The sequence below is a fragment of the Stenella coeruleoalba genome (assembly GCF_951394435.1).
Source record: "Stenella coeruleoalba genome assembly, chromosome: X".
In the NCBI taxonomy this organism is placed as follows: Eukaryota; Metazoa; Chordata; class Mammalia; order Artiodactyla; family Delphinidae; genus Stenella; species Stenella coeruleoalba.
In genome coordinates this window covers 110,151,386-110,174,001 of record NC_137152.1, presented here as the reverse complement: position 1 = coordinate 110,174,001, position 22,616 = coordinate 110,151,386, and the positions used below count along the sequence as shown (strand labels likewise).

The 22,616-nt window shown below is 37.8% G+C and overlaps 1 protein-coding gene across 1 annotated transcript; it reads left to right on the top strand.

Annotated features, from left to right (window-relative positions):
- Positions 1-401: 401 nt before the first annotated feature.
- On the top strand, positions 402-12,248 carry MMGT1 (membrane magnesium transporter 1). Its single transcript, XM_079910612.1, has 4 exons — positions 402-546; positions 4,326-4,378; positions 6,709-6,812; positions 8,419-12,248. Exons 1-4 carry the CDS (start codon positions 468-470, stop codon positions 8,576-8,578), a joined length of 396 nt encoding a protein of 131 aa, XP_079766738.1. The 5' UTR covers positions 402-467; the 3' UTR covers positions 8,579-12,248.
- Positions 12,249-22,616: the final 10,368 nt, after the last annotated feature.

Sequence of the window (22,616 nt, the reverse complement as noted above, 5' to 3'; positions counted from 1 at the left end):
CAAACAAAAATTCCCAGCCCTGGGGTAGGGGGCCAGCACTGACCGCCTTTAACCACCGCCTGCAGTGCCCAGGGTCCTTCTGCCCCGCCCGGAACTCTCCACAGGCCCCGCCCCCTGCCCCGCGGCCCGCGTTCATTTGCTGGCGCCCTTCCACTCCACTTCCCCATTGATCCGCTTGCGCCTCTTCTTTTACGCCGTCCGCTCAGCTCCGCCCCTCGCAAAGCGGCAGCGCGGCGGAGGCCCTGCCCCTCGGTACTCGCGGACTGTTTTCCGTGTCGCTTCCCCTTCTTCCCGGCATCCCCGTTTCCGCTTTCTCACGGCTCTTTGGTTTTCCCACCTCTCAGGCGCTTCGCGCCCAGGGGTTCACTGACGTCATCTCTCTGCGCTGCGCGGACACCCGCCGGTGGAGGAAGGAATAGCTCCGCCGCCCTTCGCTTCTTTTGTTGGGCTGCTACTCCTCCGGAGTCATGGCGCCGTCGCTGTGGAAGGGGCTGGTGGGCATCGGCCTCTTTGCTCTAGCCCACGCGGCCTTTTCCGCTGCGCAGCGTAAGTGCCTGATGGACGGCGATCGCTTCCGTGCGGGACTCCGGGGGCGGCGTGTGGGCGCACCCTTGAGGGAGTGTAGGACCGCGTGTCCCGGGAACGGTCATTTGAGACCTTAGAGTTTGGGGTGGCTGTGAGAAGCAGTGCGGGGCTCCCCGGTGGAAGGCTTGGAGTCTGAGTTTGAGAAGAGTGGGGCACCTGGGGTTGCAGCAGGGTTGGAAGTGGGTGTTGGGGAGAGGTCTCAGTACGGGACCGGTGGGCTGCAGGGTAGGCAGAGAGGGGATCTATCCGGGAATCCGGGACAAGTGATGTCAGATCCAGCGTGGGGCTGGCAAAGTTTCAGATCGAGGACCTCGGATGCTCATGGTCCCATGACAACTAGGTGGACAACGTCTTGGGCACTCCTGGGTTGTCCAGGCGGACTGACAAGTTAAATGACCATTTGCCTCAGGGAGGCACTGTGATGCGGGGCAAAGAGCACTGCACTGAGGGGCTGGTTCTTAAAAACTTGCTTTACCGCTAAATCTGTGACCTTGGGCACATCATGTCCCTTCTCTGAGGCTTCACTGAGGTGGATTTTAATTCTTGCACTTTCTATGTCAGAGAGTGATTGGGAAGTTTAAATGAAAAAAAACAAAAGTGCTTTATCACACATATACAATTGTATTGTCAAGAGGAAACTTGGAGTCCAGCAGAGGATGCAGTGCAGTGAGACAGCTGATCTGTTTTGAGGTCTACCTTCTCTCCGAGACCAGGAGTTAGCAAACTCTGGCATGTGGGCCAAATGCAACCTCCCTCCTGTTTTTGCCATGAGCTAAGAATGTTTTTAGATTTTTAATTTGTTGGGGGAAAAAAGCAAAAGAATATAATTTTATGATCCATGACAATTATATAAAATCCAGTTTCAGTGTCCATCAGTGAAGTTTTATTGGCACACACCCACGCCCATTCGTTTAGGTATTGTCTGGCTGCTTTCTAAGGGCAAAGTTGAGTAGTTACAATGGAGATAGTAAGGCCTGCAAAGGCTAAAATATTTATTATCTGGCCCTTTACAGGAAAAGTTTGCTGAGCTCTTTCCTAACCTATAGAGCCCATAAGGGCAGGGACAATGTGTATTTTGTTCATTGCTGTAATGTCAGTGCCCAGCACAATGTTCCCAACTAGGTACTCAATAAATTTGTTGAATGAAGGAAAGAAATTCAGAGTTGAACTTTATTTGCTACATTACTTTCCATCTTCAGGAATAAAGTAGCAAATGAAATGTGAATTCCTCAAAGCTCCAATTGTTTTCAAGATAAAACGTTTCGTTCTATTTATTGTACATAATTAAATGATCCAATTATTAAAATTACTCTTTACATACAGGTATTATGACAACATTTGTCTGGCAGAAATTCAGCTTTATTTTTTTAAAATTTATTTTGAAATTTTAGATTTACAGAAAGGTTGCGAAGATAGTACGGAGAGTTACTGTGTACCCCTCACTCAGTTTCCCCCATTGGTAACACTTTACATTACTATGTTATAATGTAACAACTAGGAAACTGACATTGGTATACTACTATTAAGTAAAGTCTAGCTTTTATTTGGATTTCACCAGTTTTCCCATTAATGTCTTCTTTCTATTCCAGGAATCAATCCAGGATATCATATTACATTTAGTTGTCATGTTTCCTCAGGCTCCTCTTTCTGTGACAGTTTCTCCAAAGCTCCAATCTTGAATGACAACAATAATAATAGCTAACATTTATTAAGTGCTTACCATGTGCCAGGCACTGAACTAAGCATTTTACGTGTATTATGTAATTCAATACTACCAAAAACCCTGGAAGGTAGATATGATTGTTATTATCGTCTTTGAAAGATGAAGAAATTGAGACATACTGCTAGGAAACTTGTGCAAAATTACAGAGATGATAAATGGTGGGGCTGGGTTTCAAAGACAAGCAGTTGGATTCTAGAGCCTGTGTGCTACACTGCTTGGTAAAATTCAGTCTTGAGTAATTGCTTGAAATTGCGCTGTGCTTAGGTGCTAGAAGGTGCAGTGATGTCCTGAGGGAGTTCAAAGTCAAGTGGAGAAAGAAGTGCATCAAGCAACAATCACCATAAAGTAATATAGATGCTATGCTAAAAGTATGTAAAAATACATGGAGATGGGAGTAGTCATTTTTCAGGGGGTGGGGGGAAGGGGTTAAGAAAGGTACCTAGAGTCTGGCTGATCAAGTGTGGTCTTTAGCCCAGCATCTTGGAAATCATCTGGGAGCTGGTCAGAAATGCAGAAATTCAGACACCCCCACCCCAGATCTATGGAATCAAATCTGCTTTTTAATAAGATCCCCAGGTGATTTGTATGTACATTCATTTTAGAATAGCTTCCCTAGAGGAGATTAGGATACAGTGGTACTGCGTCATTTTCTACAATAGACTTCAGCTGTACAATCTTACTGTCCTAGAGCAAGGAGATAGATGACTGAAGTCCAACCCCTTCATTTTACAGATGAGGAAATGCCCTGCTAAAGCTGGAGTTAGAGTCAGATTAGGCTTCATGCAAAGAAGAAAGGTAGCTGGGAATTGAACAGGCAGTAGGAAGTTAGCCAAAACCTATTTGGGTATTGGTTTGATTTTTCTTTTACACCTGTCCTTATGATGAAACCTGTGAGATAAAGCTTCAGAAATGTCTCTAAACACATTCTCTTTTAAGAGCCAGTGCATGCTCACTCACAATAATTTGAGGTTTTAAGCATGTTATTAAGTAGGGATTGTGCAAGATTCCTCTAGAATTAGGCTTTTGTGTTTTTATGTGAGGTGAGCATGCCTTGTGGCATTTGTCACTGCAGTGGGACCTCTTTATAATCCCCATGTTGGAAAGAGACCAGTATTTACCTTTGAGGCTAATTGTGTCCTGTCAGATTGTGGCAGCGGGCAGCACCCTGGGGTGCTGTGCCATGCTGGTCTTTGCCGTGACGAACTTTGTCATGGCAGAGCTTCTGTCCTGTGTCTCATTTGATCCTCATATTCCCAATTTACAGTTGCAGAAATTTAGGCAGTGAAAAGATAGATACTGTATTTTTTTGATTCTCAGGCACATTCCACCTCCCACTCCTACATTTTAACACTCTGAAATTGAGATACATGTTACAATCCACGAGGGTGTCTTACATTGAATGAGATTACGATAAATTGAAGAGCTGGTATTATGATCTCGGCTTTTCAGCTTCCAAATCCTGATCCTTTTCCTTCATACCTTGCTGCCTCCTGAGGCTAAGGCAGTAGCAGAATTATAATTAAATAATATAAGCAGCAATTGATGTCCCGGAATTTCTCCTATTCCAACACCCCCCAGCATATTGTCTCAGGAAAAACATTTCCATAACAATATTACTTTGTCCATATTATGTGATGGTGGTGCTATTTCAGAGTTGAGATTTTTTGTAGACTTAATTTTTAAATAATTGTGATTTCTTTGACCAGATAGTGAAAGAATTTCAGAGAATTCTAGTTTTCCTGTAGTAATGAAAGAAAAATTATGTTTAGGTATTTCTTCCTCATATTTGCTCACTTTTCACTCTTCTCCTGTTTTATAAGGTGACAAAGCAGGTCATGATGGGAATAAAGTAGTTCAAGATCAGACTGACTGCCTTAGAAGATAGAGGTTTTTGAGGAATCCGAGATTAGCATTACTTTTTGTAGCACATGTCAGTTGCTTCTTTGGTATATAGATTTGCTTGCATTTTAAGAAAAATGGGCTACAGTTTCTTTAATGGTATGCTTCTGGTTTATAGATCGTTCTTATATGCGATTAACAGAAAAAGAAGATGAATCACTGCCAATAGATGTAAGTTGGTCATTTATGTTCCATTAAAATATATATAACCGAATCACTTTGCCATATACCTAAAACTAACACAATATTGTAAATCAACTATACTTCAATAAAAAATATATATTTTAAAAATCAGCCACATAGCTTAACATATATTTTAAATTTGTTTTGGTTTTTTATTCTCTTAATTTTCCAGAGATGAAATAGCATATCTGTTATCTACATTTTGTCACTCATTATAAAACCCAAAGATTTGGAAACAAAAGATTTCTGTTTGGTTTCTAGAACTCAGTTTATTTTTTTGGCCATGCCGCGCAGCTTGCAGGATCTCAATTCCCTGACCAGGGGTCCAACCCGGGCCCCCTGCAGGGGAAGTGTGGAGTCCTAACCACTGGACAGCCAGGGAACTCCCTAGAACTTAGTTTATAATAGTCTTTCTAGAAGTTGCTCTGTCTGTAGTCTGAGATGGACTTAAGTTGATTATTTGACTTTATTTTTTTTTTAGAAAATTCCTTTTATACATAAAGTTTAAAAACAAGTAAAACTAACAAAACATTGTTTAGGGACAGATAAATAGGTGGTAAAACTAAAGAAAAATAGGAAGTGCTTTTTTTTAAAGCTGAAATAATATGTGAACTTCACTCACAGTTTTTTATCTTTATTGGATTTTTGTTTTGTTTTTTTGCCTGCGCCGTGTGGCTTGCGGGATCTTAGTTCCCCGACCAGGGATTGAACCCGTACCCCCTGCAGTGGAAGCATAGAGTCCTAGCCACTGGACTGCTGGGGAATTTCCCCTCCCCCCTTTTTAAAATCTTTATTAGATTTTAAAGAACAAAAGTAGTAAGTTCTTTGTAATAGAATCAACCAGTAAGTGTCAAAAGTAAAACTGACCCCATACAATTAAAAAAAAAAAACTGACCCCGTTGCTCACAATTCTACCTCTACTCCCAACAGTTTGGAGTATATCAGTAGTTTAGTTTTCTTCTATGCATAAACAACATTATCTTTGTGTATGTATAGTTTTACATAATCAAAACACAGAGTGTTTCTTTTAAAAAAGTTATGTGTATATATGTATACTTTCATAACTAGCTTTTTATTACTTAACAATTTATCTTGACATATTTTCATGACAACTCATAGATTTACCACATCCTTGTTAATGATGCCTATGATTGCATTGTATGAAATGGGTCTTGGTACACTGGTGGTGGGGATGTAAACCAGTATAACAGATGACATTAGATTTTAGTTTAGAAAGAGTAATAGCTTGTGGCTAATTTTGACTTTAATTGTCATAATTAAAGACATGGTGGATGTGGCTATTAACTCATTCTCCCATCACCTTTGTTTTGTGGTAGATGCGTGCACACACACACACACACACATATACACACTCATTTATATCTGTTTAAAATAACTTTCTTCTGTTTACAAATGGGAAAATTTGAAAAATACAGAAAATCACAATCAAGAAAATAAAATATGCCTGTAATCCCATGTTGGTTAATATCAAACATTGCAAGTTTTTGCTTGCAGAACCTGTTTGGAAAGCAGTTTCGTATTACCTAATAAAGTTGAATTTGTGTATACTCTACACCAGTGGTTGCACTCCCGTGTGCCAGGAGACATACACAAAGATATCCATCCTGATGTTGTAGAAGTCACAGACAGGAAACAGCCCACATAGCCATCAACAGTAGAATGTATAAATTGTGGGATTTTCGTGTAATGAAATACAATGAAAATGAATGGACTACAACTATGTACTTCAACAGGGAGGAATCTCACCAAAAAAAAAAAGCTCAAATGGGCAAAAGTAAGCAGTGTATGTATTAGAGGTACATACAGAGCTGGTAAAATTATAAATAAAAGCAAGGAACTGATTAATAAACAATTGGGGACAATAGTTAACTGGGAGGGAGGGTGAAGGATATAATTGGAGAGGGGTACCTGGGCCTTGAAAGGTACTGGTAATGTTCTATTTCTTAAGCTAGGTGGTGGCTGAGGGGTGTTCTTTTTATACTCTGTGATATTTAACAATAATACATTAAAACATTCATAGTTGCTCTTAGAAGCTGGTAATAGTTGATAACTGAGTTCTGAATGGCTTGGTACCTGTTTTTGCTATTTGCGCAAAACCCAGAAGTATCTTTGCAGCCGATTCACAGAACTTATAGAAGATACTGTTTTGTCTGAGTCCAAATCATTTAAAGTGAGACTCCTTGATAGGATCTAGAAGAAATACCTGTTAAGAGGCTAGAAAGAGATGGAGAGAAAATTGTAAATTTTTATAATAATATTTGTATGTTGTTTAGTAATTTCAATCTTTATACTCACAGATAGTTCTTCAGACACTTCTGGCCTTTGCAGTTACCTGTTATGGTATAGTTCATATTGCAGGGGAGTTTAAAGACATGGATGCCACTTCAGAACTAAAAAATAAGTAAGTCTTTTCCTTTTCATAGGCATTTAATTTCATGGGGGTTTTGCTTCATTTACATAATTTAAAATCTATGTTTTTTATGGTACATAAAAGTCGGTTTTGTTTTTACATTTCGATTATGCAGTTTGTATGAGTAACGAGGTAAAAAAATTGAGGCAGTGTTTGATGTGACAGGAAAAATGGAAGTTGAATGACAGATGATTGACATTAGAATAAGATGTTATGTTATGGTTTCTTAAATTACTTGTTGGCTGGTTGGATAGATAGGTGGATGGAAATAGATATATAGGAAGATATTCCCTCAGGAATTTTTTCCTTCTTTCTTCCCCACCCGCCTTGCTTCCCCCTCTCCTTCCTCCCTCCCTTCCCTCCCTTCCCTTTTCCTCTTCTTATCCTCTTGACCCAGCTTAATCTTTGGAAGATTAAGAGGTTTTCTGTTTCCTCTATCACTTGAACCTAGTCTGTGACATAAACTCTGCTCTTAGGCCCTTTTCTATCCTTGGACTAAAGTATATTTGTTATTCTGCTTTCTTTTTTTCTCCTATACTACTTCTAAGCTATTTTCATGAGCTTTGCTTGCTTTTCTTTTCTGTATTTCTGAATTGCATAAAATCATCCTTTAGCTTTATTCAATTCCGTCTCTGGACTTTACCCACCTTCTTGATCCTAGAAATTTTAACACAGTATTTCCTTAGAAGAATTCACAATAAACATTTATGTGTTAGAGGAAATTCATCCTCTTTTTACTTTTACTTTTTAATTTACATTTTAAATAGTCACATCTCAGGCTTCCCATTTTATGTTGGGGTATGCTTGGATTTTCAGGCGGGCTGACTTTGAGATTTGAGTTTTTATCAAAAGAAAAGTTCTCTTTCCTTCCAGGAAATTAATATTTAAAAACAAACCAATACCAAAAGCCATACACTTAGGTGCTTGTGAACTTTTTTTTAGACTGCATATATCTCACTGGAAAGATGAAAGGATACTCCACTATCACTACCCACTACAGTTCTTACAAAGAGTCTACCAAGAATCACAGGCAAGGGGCTTAGAAAGAAAGAAGTAAAACAGAATGGCATTAAGTAGGTGGTAGCAAAATACATGAATTTAGTAGGTGGTAGCAAAATATACGAGTTTGGACAACAGCAGGTACAGAAGGGCCAAAAGGAATTTTCCGTTGTACTTGATTCTTGGAAGACAGATCTGTACAATTATCAGATGGCTTGAATAGTGAGGGCCAGGTGAGAATAATCAAAGTTATAATCTATGTACTGTTTTTTTTTTAAGGACTATTTGGCATGGGCTAGTGTTAGATTTATAGAGGTGATTAAAGTTGAGCGATTATTTGTGTTTTCATAGGCATCTTGGAAGGAATGCCTGAATTAAAAAATTTGAGGGTTTTATGTTGCATTTCCGGGTTTCTTATTTTCCTTGTACAGGAAGAAAGTGAGATACAGTATGTTTACCAATTATAGTCTGATTTTATGGATTTAAACTTAGTTAAAACTATAATCCATAGCAAAATCATAATTTATTAGAAGCCTGCTTATTTTCAAATAAGCTTTTATAAAAGTTTATCTAAAATTGATGCTTTTTTTCTTTTAAGGACATTTGACACATTAAGGAATCACCCATCATTTTATGTATTTAATCATCGCGGTCGAGTACTGTTCCGGCCTTCGGATACAACAAATTCTTCAAACCAAGATGCATTGTCCTCTAACACATCATTGAAGTTACGAAAACTTGAATCACTGCGTCGTTAAGATTTTTACAAATTATAATAACAGAATAGGACAGGACACAGAGCTGGAATATTGGAGTTTGGGGTACAAAACACTCCCCCCCATCAGTATTTATATTGATCTTTCAGACCTAATTGAAAAAGTCTATGACCCTTGTTTATACACTGTTAATCAAATCATTAATGCAATATAAGTTATCTGTGAAATGAGTCTTTGATCTTTCATAGAGAGAGAATTCTTTTTTCATCTAAAACAAATTCACATGTTTTGTAAAAGTCACTGTTTTGAACACATTTCTTTGAAAAATGATGGTTTTGTAATTATTTATTTTCTTAGATTTCTTTTCTTTTGCACTACAGTTTTTAGGATCCTTTTGGAGATAGTGTGACTACTGCATTTTGCAGCGTGAATGATAGTAAAATGGTCTTAAGTTCTTAACAACAAATGGACTTCTCTAAAGAGACCAAAATGGTGACTTATCAGTTTTTCTTATGCCCCCTAAAAAGTGGCTCTGCTTCAGCAGATACTTGCCAGTTTTTAATTTACCCATTACTTCTCACCCTACCCCGCTCCCATATACCTCCTAACATCAGTCTTGTTTCATCCCTTCTCTGGGGTTCTGTGTGCAGCGAGCAATTTTTGTGTCATAAATCCTTTGTCGTAACAGATATACTTAACGAACTCAGCTTGCTGTAAAGCTACTTGTGTTCTCTTCATTTATTGGTAAAAAATGTCCCGAATTGATCATGTAGTGTAAGAATAGTTGAAGATAGACCAAAAAGACCATCCATGAATTAATTATCCTGCCTGTGTAGAATAATAGTAATCACTGAGGAAAACTGATTACTTGTCATTAGCCAGTTTAACTTATTCAAAATCTGTTATTTTATTGCATACTAATGAATTACTAAAAATAAAGGAAACCTCATTAAAGGTAGACTTCAACAGAATTGGGCCAAATATGTTTTAAATATTTGGAACTCATGTCTTTAAAAATAATTAAGGTCATTGAAGAAATTGTTTCATAGCTTCTGATTTGTTTTCCATCTTCATTGTATGTTGCTGAAGGTGAGGATGAGGGTACAGAGAAGAATTTTTTTAGAAACAATAATTTCAGTTTTAGGGGAATTTGGCTAGCTCTTTGATCTGCAGGAAGCTTAACATTTCTACATTTCTTCGTAGAAAACATTGCTTTTGTTGAATCATACAGGTATGGAAACATTGCTTTTGTTGAATTGTATAGGTATAAAGGGAATAACTGTATGCAGATTTGAAAAGGAAATGTGCTTTAGGCAAGAGTCATGAGATGTCCTTATCCTTGAAGGCATTTTTTCCTATTAGTAATGAACCTCAGCTCTTCTCTTCTGCCTGGTAACACAGCCTGAAGTACAAGATTATTTTGTCATCGGGTTTTTATTCATTGTTTAATTTTGTTTTGCCAACCCAATCTGTCTGTGGAACACTGACTCTGCTCTCTAAGGAGAACAAAGTTAGAAATCTGTTGAAAACCTAAAATAATTTAGAAATGAGTTTAAAATGTGAAGTCAGGGGTTAAAGTGGTTGTATTTAAATCAGAACAGTGTATGAGAAACAAGCTCCTTACATCAGGCCTGTGTACCGTTTCCTCAGGTATGACTTGATTCGCAAGAGCGTCTTATTTTCTTCTCTTTGGGGGCCTGTCTTCCTTTCCTAATATGTTTTAATAATAACTTTACTGAGGTATAATTCACATACCTTACCATTCACCCATTTAAAGGGTACAATTCACTGGTGTAATATATTCATGAAGTTGTGCAACCATGATCGCAGTGAATTTGAGAACATTGCCATCAGCCCAGAAAGAAACCCTGTGCCCTTTAGCGGTTACCTGTCTTTTTCCCCCAATGCCTCCCAGCCACTAATCTACTTTCTGTCTCTGTAGATGTGTCTATTCTGGTCACTTAATATGAATGGATTCCTGCAGTATCTGGGCTTTCATGACTGGCTTCCCAAATATGGTTTTGTTCTATGTGGAGTGAGAATTTCTCCTCTTGAGAACTGATTGCTGTAAAAGGAAGTGGTTTGTAAAAATCAGTAGATGTAAGGAGGGAGGGTCACATACCTAACAGGTTTCTCAGTCTGTCTTATGCTGAATAGTTTTTTCTCAGAACCAAGCATTCATGATATGTTACTACTTATAATATTTTTGTCTAGTCTCTAGAATGGGTATTGATATGGATAGCCCAGTCAGGAAAGTCCTGCTAAATATGATGCCAAATAACGTGGCAAATAATTGACATAGCAGTCTTCAGTTGTGTCTAATTTTGCTAGGAGCTTGTATACCTCTGATCAGGTGAGCTTCCCAAATTTTTTCTTTAATTTCCTCCAATGAATTTATGCTGTCTTTTAAAAGTAGGTACCATAGGATTTGGGTGATTTGGGTGCTTCATAACAGCGCTAAATGGATTAAGTTCAGAATTCTATTTATACTACTATGAGGCAGTACTAAGGTAGCCAAAAATGTAGTCATGCGAGCTAGTTAAGCCTGCAGTTGACTGTGATTTCAGTGACATTCAGAAGTGTGTACTGTTGAAGGCTCTCTAGAATATCGGAAGACTTAATGACCAGGGAACCAGCCAAATGCTATGGCCCTAGTGGGCCAGCTGCAGAAAATGCAGATTGGTGAATTAGAGACTGTGATGCTCTGTAACTCCCTAATGATTGTTTTCTAAGCATTGTGGCTTATTTTTGAGTGGCATGACAGCATCCCCCTGGTTGTATGTGGCCTGTTTCCATGATGTACTGAGTAGTGTTGTTTGTTGTGAGCATCGATGCCTGTAACACCAAGCTAAACACAGTCTTTTGGATATGTTTCCTCTCTTTAAATGACCTTGCCCTGTCCAATAAATAAATGATTGTCTCACCCTGTTTTTGGTAGTGGTTTTTTTTTTGTTTTGTTTTGTTTGTTTGTTTGTTCGTTTTACTTTTAATCTCATTTTCTTCTGTTTCTCTGTCCCCAGAAAAACGTAAGATCTAATTTTAATGACTGTATTTTTTCCAGTGTGATGCTGTTTTACTAAATTCAGTGGATACTTTACTTTTCATTGTACATGTAAAGTCTTACTGCAATTTTATGTTTTTTTAGAGTTGAAATAGAATGTGTAATCTCATTTATATTTATATTTATGAATTATCGAATGCCCTTTGGAGTATAAGAATATTGGTCTTTGAGTAGCAGTGTCTAAGCGTTCCAGCACAAATGTGTTGTATAGCCAAACTGCCATGACAAAATGGGAATTTATACTTAACAGGAAATCATTATGATTAAAGCATCAGGGGACAAATCTAAAGTTTAATGGAAATCCAAGAGGAAGTTCTGGTTCACAAAGCTTGGCGTTTATCTGCAGTATTTTGAAAGATAGCACTACTAGTATTCAAATCTACACAGGAATATCTCAAACTAACCTACTAATCAAGTATTCTTTTAAAAGGAAAAAAAGAAAGATAATATATGCACATGGCAAAAACCCCAGATGGTACAGAAAGGCATGAGGTTAAAACCTGCTCCCTTCCCTCCTCCTAATACCTCTCTCCAAAGGTCACCAGCTTTAAGTGTCTTGTATATTCTTTCAGGAAAAACGTTATTTGCCAGCAAATATATACTTAAAAAGTTTTTACATTAATGGAATCAGACTGTATACACTCTTCTGTACCTTGCTTTTTTTGCTACCTGTGTCTTATAAGATCTTTCTGTATAAGTATGTACAGAAATACCTCATTCTTTTTAATGACTATGTGGTATTCTAATATATGATGTGTAATAAATGTTCAAACATTTATGGGCTTTCAGGTTGTTGGCAATGTTTTACTATTGCTAAACCATATTGCAGTGAACTTACTTGTACATATAATGAGATTAAACTAACAAGGTTACTTCCTAGCAATAGAATTGCTGGGTCAAAGGATAGTTTTCATTTTCAGGTCAGTAGTTGTTGCCAAACTGATCTCCAGAAATCTTTGCCCAATTATGCTTCCACATATAATGTATAAGAATAATTATTTATGAGGCTTTTGCCAATACTGGGCCCTCAACTTTTTAAAATTTGATCATGTGAAAGTGAATAAATGGTATTTTGCATCTTAATGAAGTTATAATGCATTTTAACGAAGGAGATGGAACACATTTTCATGTTTATTGGTTACTTATATTTCATTTCCTGTGAACTGTGTGGTCATGTTCTGTTTTCTATTAGATGGTTTGTTTTTTATTAGTTTGTATGAGCTCTTTGTAAGCTAAGAAAATTGGTCCGTTGTCATATGTTTAATAATATTTTCCTGAGTTTTATTTATTTATGTAGTTAAACTTATCAGTCTTTATGGCTTCTGGGATTTGTGCCTTGCTTTAGAAAGGCCTTCTTTACATTTAAGAATAAATTTAATGTATTTTTCCAGTACTTTTAAGTTTTTTTTTTAACCTTTAAATCTTTGCTTCATTTGGAATTTATTTAGGTGGAAGGAGTGAGGTAAGAATTCAAGATTTTTCTCTTCCAAATAGCTATCTGGTTATCCCAACCGTATTTGTTGACTTTTTTCCACATTGATTTGAAAAACCATCCCTCATACATTGTTTCCATATATATGTAGATTTGTTTCTGAACTCTGCAGTCTTTTGCAAAGATTACCAGTCTTCTAAGTTATTACGCATTTTCATATTTGGCATAGCTAGTCCATACCACAATATTATTTCAGGATTTTTTTTCCCAGTTATTCTTGCATGTTTATATTTCTAGATGAACTTTAGTATCATTTTATCCAATTCTAAAATCCTATTGATATTTTTCCTAAAATTTTATTTTGAAAAATTTCAAACTTACAGAAAGTGTGAAAGAATAGTTTGATGAGTGCCAAAATACTTTTCATTTAGATTCACCATTCCTAACATTTTGTTACTTTTGCTTTTGTTCTCTCCAAATGTGCCTCTTTCAAACCCCTCCTGAATTGTTTGTGGTGAGTTACAGACTTCATCATCACACTTCATCACATCATGACGTTCCTAAATATGTGAGCATGCCTCTCCTATGAGAGTGAAGACATTTTCCCATTTAACCACAATACCATTCTCACACTTAAGGAAAGGATGAACCATCTAATCTATTCAAATTTACCCATGCATCCCCAGAATGACTTTTATAGCTGCCCCCACCAAGGTTCACAAATTACATTGGTTAGTTTGTCTCTCTAGTCTCTTTTAAATAGTCCTTCTACCTCCTTTTTAAAATGGTATTTTCTAAATAAACTTATTTTTTAGAACTGTTTTAGATTTACAGAAAAATTGGGAAGATGGTGCAGAAAATTCCCACATAGCCCGCCTCAGTTTCACCACTGGTTAACATGTTAGCATGGTACATTTGATAACAATCCTTGAACAGATATTGCTACATTATTTTTAACTGGAGTTAATGTTCGGATTTCCTTAGTTTTTACCAAATGCCCTTTTTGTGTTCCAGGATTCCATCCAGGATACCACATTGCATTTTTAAATTTCATTTTTAAATATTTATTTATTTATTTGGCTGTGCCGGGTCATTTAGCTGCGATGTCTTCTTAGGCTTCTCCTTGGCTGTGACAGTTTTTTAGACTTTCCTTATTTCTGGTGACCTTGACAGTTTTGAGGAATACTGGTCAGGTATTTTTGTACAATGTGCCTCTACTGGGATTTGTCCAGTGTTTTTTACCATTATTAGACCTGGATTAGGTGTGCCATTGTTCTCATACCCAGGGCATACATTTATTAACATGAATTATAAATGTTGATTTTTTTTTTTTTTTTTGGCTGCGCCACGCAGCTTGCAGGATCTTAATTCCCCAACCAGGGATTGAACCTGGGCCATGGCAGTGAAAGCGCGGAGTTCAAACCAATGGACTGCCAGGGAATTCCCTGTTGATGTTATTCTTGATCACCTAAAGCAGTGTTTGTCGGGTTTCTCCATTGTAGAGTTACCCTTTCCATACTGTCCTCTTTGGAAAGAAGTCGCTGTGCACAGCCCACACTTAGGGAGTAGGGAGTTATGCTTCACCTTCTTGAGGATGGAGTATCTACATCAATTATTTGGAATTCTGCACGGGAGGTATGTCTCTTCTCCCCCACTTGTTAATTTATTCAATATTTTATTTATATGAGTTTGGCTCATGGATATTAATTTATTTTGTACTCTGGGTTATCATGTAATACTACTTCATTTTGTTGCTGAAATTGTTCCAGTTTTGAACATTGGTAGCCGTTTCATTTGACTCTTGTGTCCCTTTGACATCACTCCCTTTGACATCACTCCCATTACTGTGGATTTTTTCCCCAGCATTTCTTACTTTCTGGCACTACGAGATGTTCCAGGCTCATCTTGTATATTTCCTTCCCCAGTCCTAGAGTCAGCCTTTTCTCCAAGGAACCTGGTTCTTTTTATTGGAGAATGGTATTAGAAACCAAGATCTGGGCCCTAGTTGTGCTCAGTTGCTCCTGGGGTTTTGTCTCTTCAAGGCCCTTCCAGCTAACAGGGCAAGGAAATATATGGGTGTGTACTAACCTGTGCCTATACACATATGTATAAATATTCCTATATGTAACATCTGTATTTCTATTAAGTGAAACACAAGTTCTTACTGATGTTTGATCCACCACATGTATCATTCTAACCTCCTCCCCTTGCTTATCTGTAAACCACCCCAACACTGAGAGACCTGGTTCCTACCGTCTGCTACCCGCTTACTTGAATTGTGTAATTCCAGTATACAAGTGCAGTGTTTTCAGAATTGTTAACACGTATTCCCATGGGAAACAACTTTTTCAACCAAAGCACAGTGATTGTGTAAGGTTTTTTTTGCCATTCGTTTTATAGACTCCACTCATTTCCAAAGTTACTTAGGTCAGCACATTTCCTGCCCACTCTCTTCAGTACGTTTGTTTCAAAAATTTGTAATAGATTGTTTTGTCACATTCTGCATTCTATCCTGGGATTCCCCTGACCTAAATGATTTTTTAAAATATACATCAAGTTTCACTTTTTGTGATCTAAAGTTCAGTGGGTTTTGACAAATCCATGTGTTATGTATCCACAATTGCATTATCATATAGAATAAATTCACAGCCCTAAAAATCCCTTGTGCTTCACACGTTCAACCTCCTCCTTCCCCTGAGCCCCTGTTCACCACTGATCTTTTTATTGTCTCCATGGTTTTGCCTTTTCCAGAGTGTCATATAGTTGGAGTTATACCGTATGTAGCCTTTTCAGACTGGCTTCTTTCACTTAGCAATATGCATTCAAGTTTCCTCCATGTCTCTCTGTGGCTTGATAATTCATTTTTTAAATCTCTGAATAATAGTTTCTTGTATAGATGTTCCACAGTTTGTTTATCCATCACCTGTTGAAAGACATTTCCAGGTTTTGATGATTACGAATAAACACTCACATGCAGGTTTTTTGTGTGGACCTATTTTTTCAAATTAGTTGGGTAAATACCAAGGTGCATGACTGCTAGATCATATGGTAAGATTATGTTCAGCTTTATAAGAAATTGCCAAGCTGTCTTCCAAAGTGGCCTTACCAATTTTGCATTCCCATCAGCAATGAATGACTTCCTGTTACTCTGCATCCACGCCAGCAATTGGTATTGTCAGGTTTCAAATTTTAGCTATTGTAGTAGATGTGTAGTGATATCTCATTTTAATTTACAGTTCCCTAATGACAAAGGATGTTGAGCATCTTTCATATGTTTATTTGCCATCTGTATTTCTCTTTTGGAGAAGTATCTGTTTAGATCTTTTGCTTAATTTTGAAATCCGGTTGTTTTCTTACTGTTGCATTTTAAGAGTTCTTTGTATATTTTGAATACAAGTCCTTTACAGATACGTGTTTCGCAAATATTTTCTCCCAGTCCATGGTTTGCCTTTTCATTCTCATAACAATGTCTATCACAGAGAAATTTTTATTTTACTACAGTCCAACTTATCAATTTTCTCTTTCATGTATCAGGCTTTTGGTATTAAATTTAAAAGCTCATTTCCAAACCCAAAGCCATCTAGATTTTCTCTTATGTTTTCTTACAGAAGTTTTATTGTTTTTTATTTTAAATTTAGGTCTATGATTCCTTTCTAGCTAATGTTTGTGAAAGATATAAGATGTGTCTAGGTTTTTTTTCTTCATACAGACACCCAATTGTTACAACACCATTTGTTGAAAAGACTCTGCTTTCTCCATTGAATTGCCTTTGCTCCTTTGTCAAAAATAGGTCAACTATATATGTGTGGGTCTATTTCTGGGCTGTCTACTCTATTCCGTTAATCTACATGTCTACTCTTACCAATACCACACTGTCTTGATTACCGTAGCTTTACACTAAGTCTTAAATTTGGGTAGTGTGAGCCCTCCATCTTTGTCCTTATTTGTCAGTATTACATTGGCTATTCAGGATCTTTCATCTTTTTCTATAATCTTTAGAGTCAGTTTGTCGATATCTACAAAACAATTTGCTGGGATTTTGATTGGGATTGCTTTGAATCTATAGATCACATTGGAAAGAATTGACATCTTAATAATATTGAATCTTCCATTTTGTGAACATGGAATATCTCTACATTCATATGGATCTTGTAGTTTTTCACACGGAGATCCTGTACATATTTTGTTTGATTTATATGTATTTCATTATCTTGGTGCTATTGTAAATGGTATTCTTTTTTAAATTTCAAATTCCAGTAGTCATTGTTGGCATTTAGGAAAGCAATTGACTTTTGTATATTAACCTTGTATCTTACTCCTTTTTATCATTATTTTAAAAATTCAGGAATGGATCTTGAATTTTGTCAAATGTAATTTTGGTATTTATTGAGATAGTCATGTGTTGTTTTCTCCTTTTACCTATTACAATGGTGAATTATAAGAATAGACTTTCAAATGTTGACCCAGTTTTGCATTCATGGGATGAAACGAATATCCATTAAAGATAACAGCGTGCTAGGATTTTTGGTTTTTATGATTTTCTTTAAAGTTAACCCTGCCTTTATAATACTTTCTTTAAACCACATGTTCACTACTGAAACTAGATTTCTGCTAAAAGTTGGGTTATTTCTTCCTTTGTTATTAAAGGTACTGACTTCTTTCTCTGCCGTAATTTATATGCCTTTTTTTTTTGCAGTCAAACATTTTATAATGTAGTATTTGGTTCATACAAAAATGTATGGAGCATATATGTAAGCTGAAACTTAACAAAAGGGACTTGCGTAAGCTCACATCAAACTTAAGAACAGGAGCATTACCAATACTATTGCATCAACCTTTTCTGTTATGTTTAGTGGGCTTTTTTGTGTGTCCTCTTTAAGAAATATTTTCCTATTTTTGAAGTCTTAAAGATATTCTTTTCTAACTTCTTCTAAAGTCTTAATTTTTCTTTCACATTTAAGTACTTAATCAATCTGAAATTTTTTTGTATATGGTGTGAGGAAGAGATCCAATTGTATTATTTTTCACATAGATTGCCAATTGTCTCAGCACCATATGCTGCAAAAAGAAAGTCTAGTCTTTCCCCAGCGATCTTCGATGACACCCCTGAAATGTATCACATTCCCATATATGCATGAGACTATTTCTGGGCTCTGCTATTCTATATCATTGTTCAGCTCGTGTACCTCTGCATCTATATCACACTGTCTTTATTACTAAAGGTTAATAATAATAAGTCTTGAGATAGTAAGGCAGATCCCCCTAATTTGTTCTTCTTTGTGTTTGTCTTGGCTATTCTTGGGCATTTACTTTTCCATATAGATTTTAGAATCAGCTTGTCAAGTTCCATGAAAAACTATTGGAATTTTGATTATAAGTGTGTTAGATTTATACATTAAATTGAGGGGCAGAGGAAGTGGACACTGAGTCTTCCTACCTATGTGTAGACCTTGCTTTAAGTCTTCTCTGGTATCTTTCAATAAAATTTTATAATTGTCTGCTATTATTAGACATGTTTAGTTACATTCATTCCATACATACACACACACATTCTCTCTATATTTCATATATGCTATATATATTTCTATATATATATCTCTTTAATATTTATTTATTATATAATCTTGCTAATTTTAGTAATAGCTTAAAAAACTTACATTTCCTGAATTTCTTGTTGCTGTTATATAGAAATAGTTAATTTTTATGTGTTGATTTTATATCTATTCTCTTTGTCAAATTCTTTGTCTGTAGACAACTTTGAGTTTTAAGTTTAGCCAGATAACTTATTTACCTTTTATTGTCTTAGGGTGCAAGCTAGGGATTCTTGGAGTGCAGTGTTGAATAGAAGTGGTTGACATCCCTGTCTTGATCTTGCAAGGAGTACTTCTAATTTTTCACAACTAGGAATAATGTACACTATAGATTTCTGGTAGATTCACTTCTTAACAAATGCTTTTAATTTTGTCCTCATGAATAGTTGTTGCATTTTATCGCTTGTGTTTTCTGCATTGATTAAGATGATTGTATGACTCTCCTCCTTTATTTGTTAATACAGTGTGCTGGTTATTCATTTCTTGCCTCTCAGCTCCAAATTAATCTGTTTGGTCTGATCTGTGGAAATGGTGGGTTCCTTTAATTTTTGTTTTTTCTTCTTCTTGTAACAGTTGTCACAGAAGTTTGTCTGTAGAGGGCGCCAGAGACATTGTAAGGGGAAAGTTTTGCTTCTGGGTCCTGGGTTGCTGGCACAGAGGGTTCCTGCTGGGCACCAGGCTTCTCCAATGCCAGGCCCTGCACTGCACAGAGCTTCTCCACTGCCAGGCTGGTGCAGGGCATAGTGGCCAGCAGCACTCGATGGCCAGCAGCTTCCCTTGAAACTCTCTCAGGCAGTAGTATACATCAGACTGCTTCTGGTGAGACATCTCTGTATACAACATTCTCAGATACCCCAGAGGCAGATTTCTAGAAATTTCCACTGGTGTGGTACCACAACTTTACTGCCATTCTCTGAGTTGCTTCTAGTTTCCTTCAACAAGGTCAGGATTTCAACCCTTGGGCAGGGGTAATACTTTTCCTTGGGTGCTTTACCCTGCAAGGGGGCTCTTTCTTGTGTGTTCTCAGTCTAGGGGGTGGTACTATTCCTTGGGCGATCTATCTCAACCCTGGGAGGGGGAACTGTTCCTTCGGTACTATAGATCAGCCATGGGGTGGGGGGACTCTTCCTTGGGTGACTATCTCTCTCACTGTGGGAGAACTTTCCCTCGGGCACTGTCTCTCAGCCATGTTGATGAGGGGGCTTTCCTTGAGCGCTCTCTTTCAGTCCATTGAGGAGGACCTCTTTCTTGGGTGATTATCTCAGTGCTGGGGGAGGACTTTCCTGCGGGTGCTCCCCATCTCAGCTATGCTGGGGGAAAGGGTTTTCCTTGCTTGCTTATCAGCCATGTAGTGGGGAGTCTCTTCCTTGATTGCTCCATCTCAGCCCTGGGTTTGGGGCAGTTTCTTAGATTTGGGGAGGAACTCTACTTTGGGTGCTTTATATTAGCCCTGGGGCGGGGGCTCTTCCTTGGATGCTCTATCCTTGCCATGGGTGGGAGGTGCTTGAGTGCCCTGTCTCAGCCCCATGGCAGGGAGGAGCTCTTCCTAGGGCCTTCTATCTCAGTAGTGTTAAAGGAGGGGCTTGCCCTTGGGTGTTTGATCTCAGCCCCAGCCAAAGGGATTCTTCCTTGGGTGCTTCATCTCTAATCCCAGAGGGTGGGTTTGTGGCACCACAAAAATTCTTTGCCACACATTGAGTCACAGCTGGGTCTCTCCAACAAGAACTGGATTTCAACCCTTTTGGAGGGGAATATTTTCCCCTTACGTTCCCTCTAAGCCCTGGAGAGGACTTTTCATTGGGTACTCTATTTCAGCCAAGTTATGACACTCTTTCTTGGGTGTTTATGTCAGTACTGGAGGAGGAAGTTTCCTTGGGGACCCTATCTCAGCTATGCAGTAGCAGAGCGTTCCTTGGGAGCTGTTATCTCAGCCCTGGTGGGGGCATTTCTTTGGGTGCTCTAACTGTCCTGGGAGTGGTACTTTCCCTTGAGTGTTCTTTCTAAGCCCTGAAGGGTGGCTCTTCTTTGGAGCTCTATCTCAGTCCTGGCAGGGATGGGAGAGGCACATTATATCTGTACTCATGGAAGAGACCATTGGTATTAAGGTACAGAACATGCAATAATGCTTGTCTAACAAAAACTAGATATAATTGTATTCCATCTACCCCAATCCTTAGTTAATTAGATTTTTCCTTAATCTTTCCGTGCCTTGGTTTCCTCATTTATAACAATGAAGATGGTAATCACGCCTAACTCATAGGGTTCTGCAGAGGATTAAGTGAGTTAATAGATGTAAAACATTTAGAATTGTACCTGGCAGGTAGTAAGTGCTCAATGAAATGTTTTCACCCTCTTTGGACTCTTCTATTATGGGAAATGCAAACATTCTTTATCATGACTCTATTCAAATAATGGGGGGAGGACGTAGTCTTTGTTATCCTTGGATGCTAACAGCTTAAGGATGGCCTTCTATACTTCTGATCCTTATCCCCCAACATTGAAAAGTCCCCCCCACCGATCCAGCACCTAGGTGGGCATATTTGAATCTCCTTGTGTTTGGGGGTGAGGGGACTTACATTTTCAAACCACCCGACCCTTCACCATCTATGTGTAGCACTGGGTAAAGTGGTAATCAGTATTTGTTAATGATGAGTTTAAAGTATAAAAGGACACACACACAAAAGAATGACTTTCTCTAAAAAGGGTTGATGCAGAATGAGTTGTACTTCTTCAATGGGTAATTATGCGTTTGTTCCCTTTTGGTTGATGAGAGCTGCTGTTTCCGCAAACATTCTGATTAATCATGGTTGTACCATGTTTGGCTTTGGTCAACACCTTGCATTTTAACTTCCTTATTTTACTTAAACTGGATTAAAATTAAGTTGCATTTCTGAGAACAGAGTGTTTCTTGGGGGATGGCAAATTTTTGCCCCATGATTAAAATCATATTAATGGTGCAAACGCATGGTTGTATACACATTTGAAGACTTTGAATTTTGTGATGGTGGAATTTTGTGATGGTTGTATTAATGGAATATGTTGATTGATTTTTTTCAGTGAATGATGACTGATGAAGCTGATGACTTTGCTGCAGGACTTGAAAACAAAATGAAAAGTCCTAAAGAACCCAGTAGTCTTTCCTCATCTAAGAGAAGGTAGAGTATGGCCTTGCTGTTAATGAAATAGGAAGGAAAATGGTAATTATGTCTTTGAGGAACAGAGAGATATGAACATGTTTGCAAGTGGAAGAGAAAGAATCTAATAAGGTGCAACAATTTGGAGTTACTGCAAGTGTTAGGAAGATGGAGCAGGTTCCTGAAGCAGTAGGAGAGGATGGGCTCAACAAGAGGATGGGTCTGCATGTTGTCACCTCTTGTTCATATTCTAATCCAGAGGAGTCTGGCTTCTGCAACTTCCACTCCACTGAAACTGTCATGTCAAGTCCCCAGTGTCTGCTCCATGTTGCTTTTAACTTCTCAGCAGTATTTGATATAGTTTTTCACTCACTCCTCCCTGGAAATCTTCTTGGGTTTCCAGAAACCACATTTCCCTGATTTCTTCCCTGTTTGCCGATACTCTTTTCATTCTCCTTTTCTAGTTGTTTCTTTTCATTCCCACCACTAAATATTGTAGGGCCCCAAATCTGGATCCTGGGCCTTCTTCCCTTGAATATACTCTCTCCCTAGATGATCCCACATAGTCTTAGAGCTTTAAATATGATGTGTATTTCAACAATTCCTAAGTTTATACCTCTAGACTACAACTTACTCCTGAACTCCAGACTTAAATTCAAATACATACATGTTATCTCCACTGGCATGTCTAAGAGACATTTAAAACTCAATCCATTCCATGTGTTTAAACTGAACTTCTGAACTCATTCCCCTGCAAAAGCCTTTTCTGCATTACAGCGTTTGTTTATTTTTGCTTTTGTTGTCTGTGCTTTTAGTGTCATATCCAAGAAATTATTGCCAAGTCCAGTATCATGAAGCTTCT

Excerpts from the sequence above, each read along its gene's own strand:
- MMGT1 (XM_079910612.1), top strand. The coding sequence starts at position 468 with ATGGCGCCGTCGCTGTGGAAGGGGCTGGTGGGCATCGGCCTCTTTGCT. Across the intron at positions 4,379-6,708 it reads ATGAATCACTGCCAATAGAT|ATAGTTCTTCAGACACTTCT; the intron begins GTAAGTTGGTCA and ends TTATACTCACAG. Across the intron at positions 6,813-8,418 it reads ACTTCAGAACTAAAAAATAA|GACATTTGACACATTAAGGA; the intron begins GTAAGTCTTTTC and ends TTTTCTTTTAAG.